At 37.7% G+C, this 8,686-nt stretch overlaps 1 protein-coding gene across 1 annotated transcript in view; it reads right to left on the reverse strand.

Moving 5' to 3' along the window:
* Window positions 1–7,531: 7,531 nt before the first annotated feature.
* LOC107569751 (bystin-like) overlaps window positions 7,532–8,686 on the reverse strand; it is a 3,857-nt gene continuing 2,702 nt past the window's right edge. The window contains exons 6-7 of the mRNA XM_016255905.1: window positions 8,437–8,539; window positions 7,532–8,008 (exon numbers count right to left, since the gene is read on the reverse strand). Coding sequence (XP_016111391.1) covers window positions 7,657–8,008; window positions 8,437–8,539 — 455 coding nt within the window. The 3' untranslated portion in view covers window positions 7,532–7,656. The remainder of the gene's footprint in view (window positions 8,009–8,436; window positions 8,540–8,686) is intronic.

Genomic DNA, 8,686 nt, shown 5'->3' on the forward strand with positions numbered 1-8,686 from the left:
AGCTTGTCAGTGAACTACGGCTCTGTGTAATAAACGCTGCTCCATCTGAAAGCACGTGCTGGAGATTTACTACTAATCACAGAACCGGCTTTACTGACGAGATGCGCATGATAAACGCATTCGATTTTTTGCACAACCCTAACCTTAATCTCCATACTGAAATCCTAGATGGCCTGACAGTGATTCAGCTCAAATATTAGTGTCTGAGAAACTGTGAGCACGAAGACTGTAGTGTGCACAGCAGATTTTTAAATGCTTAGCTTAAATATGTCATATTAATTAAATAATGCTCATAAATGGCTGTTGCGATAGTATTCTCAAGTGAAATGAGTAGAGGCATGGACCCGGTAACAGCAGTTCTTACGTCATGACTTAACAAGAGGATTCTTCCGAAGCAACTAATCATTTTTAATACCATTGGCAAAACTACCACATACTGTATACTGCCATATAGATATTTTAATATTTAAAAAAAAAAATTGTACATCTATTTTTTTCAAGGCAATCATTATTTCAAGCTTTGAAATTTGTTTAATCCAAGTCTTCTAAAAAGACACATTCGCTTTATATGATGAATCGATTTTAATATAGGCTTTTATTTACATGCATATAAATCTCAATCTCATATTTGTGTCTTTAAAATAGGGTAACTTTGTTGCAAAAGCGTACAGCACAAGGAAGCTTGATTTCAAACTGAATTGAATTTCAAAAAAAGACAAGTACACAGTCAGTAATAAAATTATAAAACAAATGACCTCAATTTTGTTGAGCTATGCGAAATATGACTACACTGAATTTTTATAAGCAGTGATTTAAAGGGTTAGTTCACCCAAAAATGAAAATTAGCCCATGAATTACTCACCCTCAAGTCATCCTAGGTGTATATGACTTTCTGCTTTCAGACGAATCCAGTCGGAGTTATATTAAACATTGTCTTTGATCTTTCAACCTGTTTAATGCCACTCAGCGGGTGTTGCATGCATCAGTCCAAAAGAAGTTAAATAAAAAGCGCCCATCCATAAAAAGTGTCTCACACGGCTCCGGGGGCTGAACAAAGGCCTCCTGTAGCGAATCCATGCATTTTAGTAAGAAAAATATCCATATTCAAAACGTAATAATCACTTTAATGTAGCTTGCGCTCGCTGTTGTACACAGAAGCAGCTCCGGGAGCATGACGCATGAGTTCATGCTCATTAAGAGCCATATATGTTAGGCCTATGTATTGAGATAAATGGAACATCAGATGGCTTTGACCCTAATGTCTGTACAATGTAGTGATGCAGTTAGGTAGACTAGGATATGTATATGTACAAATCATACAAATATCCCAATTTCCAGTAGAATTTTCATCGGCCAGGCGTGGATCTATTCTGACAAAGTTTAATCCAGGAGCAAAGAGAAATAATTTCTACTTTAAAAGCACGGAGAGATCGCGATTGCACACAAGCAATATCGGCAGGCAGCTCATTTGTATAAGTTAGGCTTATTTGAGAGCTGGCATCCAGTTCTCTGTGATTACATGACTGTGTTCTCATGTTACAATAAAGCGCTCGCCACATTTGCTCGGGAATCATTACAATTATGTGGAATACCTGCAATCCCGCGCAGACATTCAGACTGTAATCGACAGGAGACGGATGCGTGTCAAACTCACTCAGAGGAGAGAGACGCAGCTTGGAGTTGGTAAAGCGGCGGCTTTTCCCGCTTCAGATATCAGGGCTGTTATTGGTCCGTTTACTAGCGGGCGATACCACTTATTTTGTTTTCGATACGATACCGATATTTTTCAAGGCAGGATCGTCGATATCGATACCGATTCGATACTTCTGAACTAAACTTTTAAATTATGAAATGCATGCATAAAATGCAACCTTTTTATTCTGACAGTGTATGATTTGTGAATAACTCTGTCCTTCTGTCCTCTGATAAGCATTGTTCAGGGCTGCCGTTCCCAAAAGCTTTAATGCTTTCTTATGATGCTTTTGGGAAACGCAGCGTCAGCAGTGAGTGAACGCTCTCTGAGAGTAATTAGTTCTGTCTTGCAACATTTGCGTGTTTAGATGAGCTGGAAAATAGTTATCTCCTACACAATTACTCTAACAAAGGCTATTCATCCAATTCAGTGCATATTGTACGATTTTTTGTTGTTGTTAAATTAACAAAATCACTGGTAAATAAAACACCTTAGTATCGATACTTTTTGTTTGAGTATCGATACTTTTGATACTTGCGTCAGTATCGATATATCGATACTTTGGATCGATACACTCATTTTTATTGGCTACTGAAGTGCCGTCAAAGGTTTGAATATCAATTCAAATTGTGGGCGTACTCAGTAACGAACTATGATTTAAAAGTAACGAAGTAGATTTTGCTTAATTTGTACTCAAGTACAAGTTAAAGTACAGCTTTAAAAATATACTCAAAAAAGTACCCGAAAAAACAGTAACGTGAGTAGTTGTAATTCGTTACCTCCACCACTGATTAATACAAGTTCCCAGTCTTATGAATTCAGCCAAGAAAAAAATATATATATATTTGTGACTTCTCACAATTCTGACTTGTTTTCTTGCGATTCTGAATTTATATCTGACTTATAATCAAAATGGCAAGATATAAGAGCTCGCAATTCTGCGGAAAAAGTCAGAATTGTCATATATAAACTCACAATTGGAAGAAAAAAGTCTGACTTTTTTACAATTACCTTTATTTTTTATTCCGTACTGGGAAAAATAAACAATTGTGGAATGTAAACTCTGAACTATAAGAAAATAAGTCAGAATTACGAGACATGAAACTTTTGAATTGTGAAAAAAAAATCTGAATTCTGATTTTTTTTTTTTAAATCTAATTTGAGTTTGTGTTTAGCAATTATGACCGTTTTCTCAGAATTGCGAGAAAATCCGAAATGTGAGATTTATTTTTCTAAGGCAAAAACCAAAAAAAACCATCATTGTGAGAAAATCACATCAGATGTAAAAGACATTATTTTCGTCATCTTTAAGAAAAATAGTTTCTTTCTCCATCTAATCAATTCTTCATTAATAAAACCAAGATTATATACATTTTTCTCATTAAATATCCCATTTCACTCATCATGGAAGTAAAATTAATTGAAAACCGCAACATTTCATGACGAGGTTTAAAGCGGTCATATGATGCGATTTCAAGTTCTTCTTTCTCTTTGGAGTGTTACGAGCTGATTGTGAATAGATAAGATTCCTGAAGCTGCAAAGACTAAAGTCTCAAAACCAAAGAGATATTCTTTATCAAAGTTAAGACTCTGCCACGCCCCCCTAAAACGCCTCGTTCTAACACGCCCCCACATATCTACCTCACTATGTGGGAAGATTTGCATAACGCCGCCCAAATGTTCACGCAGAGAAAGAAGGCGTAACTTTTATTCTCGCTGTAGTATTGTTGCTGCCGCCATGTCGTGAAGACGCTGTGTGTCTCGTTGTGAAAGCGAAACTACTTTGTTTGGTCTTCCAAAAGAGGACACGACTAGAAATCAGTGTTAAGTTGTATTTACAACACTGTTCCAGAACACTTCAACCCAAATATTCAGATGTGTGCAGCGCATTTTATGGAGGACTGTGTCCTGATCCTGGGAGAGTAGACTACAATGCCGGCTGTTCTGACTCACAGACTGTAAGTACGGTTTTATATTTAAAGGATTTGCCACTGACGATTCAAACGTGAGTTTTGAGCAGTGTAGAGTAGCACTAGTTGTTTGTCATTTCTCCGATCACAAATGCAGACAGGGTTTTATGTTTACGCGGCGCGATGCAACACAACGTGTAAAAAGACAGTATAAGTCATTATAATCAGTAATTATGTCCCCACTGGATGCAACAAATGCCTGGTTTATAATGGGTTTTAATGTGTTTGTCTCGTCGCTCCGGCCGGACAGGGCAGCACAGTATGGTGAGGGGCGTAACATTTCCGTCACACGCTTGAGGTATTCGGCCAATCACAACGCACTGGATAGCTGTCCAATCAGAGCACACCTCGCTTTTCAGTGGCCTGACAGTGATTCAGCTCAAATATTAGTGTCTGAGAAACTGTGAGCACGAAGACTGTAGTGTGCACAGCAGATTTTTAAATGCTTAGCTTAAATATGTCATATTAATTAAATAATGCTCATAAATGGCTGTTGCGATAGTATTCTCAAGTGAAATGAGTAGAGGCATGGACCCGGTAACAGCAGTTCTTACGTCATGACTTAACAAGAGGATTCTTCCGAAGCAACTAATCATTTTTAATACCATTGGCAAAACTACCACATACTGTATACTGCCATATAGATATTTTAATATTTAAAAAAAAAAATTGTACATCTATTTTTTTCAAGGCAATCATTATTTCAAGCTTTGAAATTTGTTTAATCCAAGTCTTCTAAAAAGACACATTCGCTTTATATGATGAATCGATTTTAATATAGGCTTTTATTTACATGCATATAAATCTCAATCTCATATTTGTGTCTTTAAAATAGGGTAACTTTGTTGCAAAAGCGTACAGCACAAGGAAGCTTGATTTCAAACTGAATTGAATTTCAAAAAAAGACAAGTACACAGTCAGTAATAAAATTATAAAACAAATGACCTCAATTTTGTTGAGCTATGCGAAATATGACTACACTGAATTTTTATAAGCAGTGATTTAAAGGGTTAGTTCACCCAAAAATGAAAATTAGCCCATGAATTACTCACCCTCAAGTCATCCTAGGTGTATATGACTTTCTGCTTTCAGACGAATCCAGTCGGAGTTATATTAAACATTGTCTTTGATCTTTCAACCTGTTTAATGCCACTCAGCGGGTGTTGCATGCATCAGTCCAAAAGAAGTTAAATAAAAAGCGCCCATCCATAAAAAGTGTCTCACACGGCTCCGGGGGCTGAACAAAGGCCTCCTGTAGCGAATCCATGCATTTTAGTAAGAAAAATATCCATATTCAAAACGTAATAATCACTTTAATGTAGCTTGCGCTCGCTGTTGTACACAGAAGCAGCTCCGGGAGCATGACGCATGAGTTCATGCTCATTAAGAGCCATATATGTTAGGCCTATGTATTGAGATAAATGGAACATCAGATGGCTTTGACCCTAATGTCTGTACAATGTAGTGATGCAGTTAGGTAGACTAGGATATGTATATGTACAAATCATACAAATATCCCAATTTCCAGTAGAATTTTCATCGGCCAGGCGTGGATCTATTCTGACAAAGTTTAATCCAGGAGCAAAGAGAAATAATTTCTACTTTAAAAGCACGGAGAGATCGCGATTGCACACAAGCAATATCGGCAGGCAGCTCATTTGTATAAGTTAGGCTTATTTGAGAGCTGGCATCCAGTTCTCTGTGATTACATGACTGTGTTCTCATGTTACAATAAAGCGCTCGCCACATTTGCTCGGGAATCATTACAATTATGTGGAATACCTGCAATCCCGCGCAGACATTCAGACTGTAATCGACAGGAGACGGATGCGTGTCAAACTCACTCAGAGGAGAGAGACGCAGCTTGGAGTTGGTAAAGCGGCGGCTTTTCCCGCTTCAGATATCAGGGCTGTTATTGGTCCGTTTACTAGCGGGCGATACCACTTATTTTGTTTTCGATACGATACCGATATTTTTCAAGGCAGGATCGTCGATATCGATACCGATTCGATACTTCTGAACTAAACTTTTAAATTATGAAATGCATGCATAAAATGCAACCTTTTTATTCTGACAGTGTATGATTTGTGAATAACTCTGTCCTTCTGTCCTCTGATAAGCATTGTTCAGGGCTGCCGTTCCCAAAAGCTTTAATGCTTTCTTATGATGCTTTTGGGAAACGCAGCGTCAGCAGTGAGTGAACGCTCTCTGAGAGTAATTAGTTCTGTCTTGCAACATTTGCGTGTTTAGATGAGCTGGAAAATAGTTCTGTCCTACACAATTACTCTAACAAAGGCTATTCATCCAATTCAGTGCATATTGTACGATTTTTTGTTGTTGTTAAATTAACAAAATCACTGGTAAATAAAACACCTTAGTATCGATACTTTTTGTTTGAGTATCGATACTTTTGATACTTGCGTCAGTATCGATATATCGATACTTTGGATCGATACACTCATTTTTATTGGCTACTGAAGTGCCGTCAAAGGTTTGAATATCAATTCAAATTGTGGGCGTACTCAGTAACGAACTATGATTTAAAAGTAACGAAGTAGATTTTGCTTAATTTGTACTCAAGTACAAGTTAAAGTACAGCTTTAAAAATATACTCAAAAAAGTACCCGAAAAAACAGTAACGTGAGTAGTTGTAATTCGTTACCTCCACCACTGATTAATACAAGTTCCCAGTCTTATGAATTCAGCCAAGAAAAAAATATATATATATTTGTGACTTCTCACAATTCTGACTTGTTTTCTTGCGATTCTGAATTTATATCTGACTTATAATCAAAATGGCAAGATATAAGAGCTCGCAATTCTGCGGAAAAAGTCAGAATTGTCATATATAAACTCACAATTGGAAGAAAAAAGTCTGACTTTTTTACAATTACCTTTATTTTTTATTCCGTACTGGGAAAAATAAACAATTGTGGAATGTAAACTCTGAACTATAAGAAAATAAGTCAGAATTACGAGACATGAAACTTTTGAATTGTGAAAAAAAAATCTGAATTCTGATTTTTTTTTTTTAAATCTAATTTGAGTTTGTGTTTAGCAATTATGACCGTTTTCTCAGAATTGCGAGAAAATCCGAAATGTGAGATTTATTTTTCTAAGGCAAAAACCAAAAAAAACCATCATTGTGAGAAAATCACATCAGATGTAAAAGACATTATTTTCGTCATCTTTAAGAAAAATAGTTTCTTTCTCCATCTAATCAATTCTTCATTAATAAAACCAAGATTATATACATTTTTCTCATTAAATATCCCATTTCACTCATCATGGAAGTAAAATTAATTGAAAACCGCAACATTTCATGACGAGGTTTAAAGCGGTCATATGATGCGATTTCAAGTTCTTCTTTCTCTTTGGAGTGTTACGAGCTGATTGTGAATAGATAAGATTCCTGAAGCTGCAAAGACTAAAGTCTCAAAACCAAAGAGATATTCTTTATCAAAGTTAAGACTCTGCCACGCCCCCCTAAAACGCCTCGTTCTAACACGCCCCCACATATCTACCTCACTATGTGGGAAGATTTGCATAACGCCGCCCAAATGTTCACGCAGAGAAAGAAGGCGTAACTTTTATTCTCGCTGTAGTATTGTTGCTGCCGCCATGTCGTGAAGACGCTGTGTGTCTCGTTGTGAAAGCGAAACTACTTTGTTTGGTCTTCCAAAAGAGGACACGACTAGAAATCAGTGTTAAGTTGTATTTACAACACTGTTCCAGAACACTTCAACCCAAATATTTTTTTTACACCAAATACACAACATAATGTTCTTTTTAGCAGCATAATATGACCCCTTTAAACTAACACGAGCGCTTGAATAAAACCAAACCGTTCTGAACTTTATATAACATGATTTTATTACCTCGTAACTCAAGTTTTAACCAAGTTTAGTCCGAAAATATGAACATTGCATTACTGCAAAAACGGTGAAATACACTGCAACACAATCTGATGGCGTTCTGATGAGAGTCCGCGGCTCAGGGGAAGCTCATGGCGGGCGTAGCGTCCTCCAGGTCGCGTGACTCAGCGCTCTGCAGCTCACGCCGGATCTCGGTCGATATCTGCGCATGCGTCTGGCACTTCAGCAGCTCCAGCAGCGCCTCCTTCTGTTCGGAGGACAGGTCAGCTTTGTAGCGCTGCACTAGCGTCAGCAGGCTCTGGTGCCACAGCACCGGCAGCGTCCGTCTGTCCGCACGGAACGTCAGGAAGTGTGCGAGCAGAGCGTCCAGCACGCGGAAGGGCAGCGCGTACTTCTTATCCAGCAGCAGCCGCAGGAAAATACTGTTGGCTCCGTTGTACTCCATCTCTGCGATTTTCAGCATGGCGGCGCTGCAACGTATAACGGCGGATTAGTAGCACGCAAAAACTACAATTACGAGAATAAAGTCGTATCATCGTGAGATTGAAGTCGTAATATTTTGAGGATAAAGTCAAAACTTTCATCTCAAAACATTACAAGTTTAATCTCATAGAAGACAATTCTCTCATTGCTATGACTTTATTTCCGTAATTTTTTATTTATGCTCTAAATTATTTATAAATTTAATCTCATATTGATCCAACTTTTTCTCATAATTTTTAATTTATTAAAATATTTGTATAATTTCACAATTCTGTAATTTTAAATTTATTCTTAAAATATTACAACTTCAGTCTTGTTTTCCTACGACTTTATGGTAATTAAAATATTACGCAATGCTACGACTTTGTTCGAGCTCTTGATTTTGAATCAGTCTCTCGGAGAAGGTTTTGTTCACCTGGAGTGCAGCACAGGGATGGAGCATCTGGTGATGATGCTGCCGATGATGATGGCTTCTCTCAGAGTACATGTGCCGGATTCACACAGCGGCAGCAGGATTCCTGCACACGCACACACACACACACACACACACACACACACACACACACACACACACACACACACACAGAGAGACACACACACACACACACACACACACACACACAGAGAGAGACACACACACACACACAGACACACAGACACACACA

The sequence above is a fragment of the Sinocyclocheilus grahami genome, unplaced genomic scaffold, assembly GCF_001515645.1.
Source record: "Sinocyclocheilus grahami isolate Dianchi unplaced genomic scaffold, SAMN03320097.WGS_v1.1 scaffold1378.1, whole genome shotgun sequence".
NCBI classification, from domain to species: domain Eukaryota; kingdom Metazoa; phylum Chordata; class Actinopteri; order Cypriniformes; family Cyprinidae; genus Sinocyclocheilus; species Sinocyclocheilus grahami.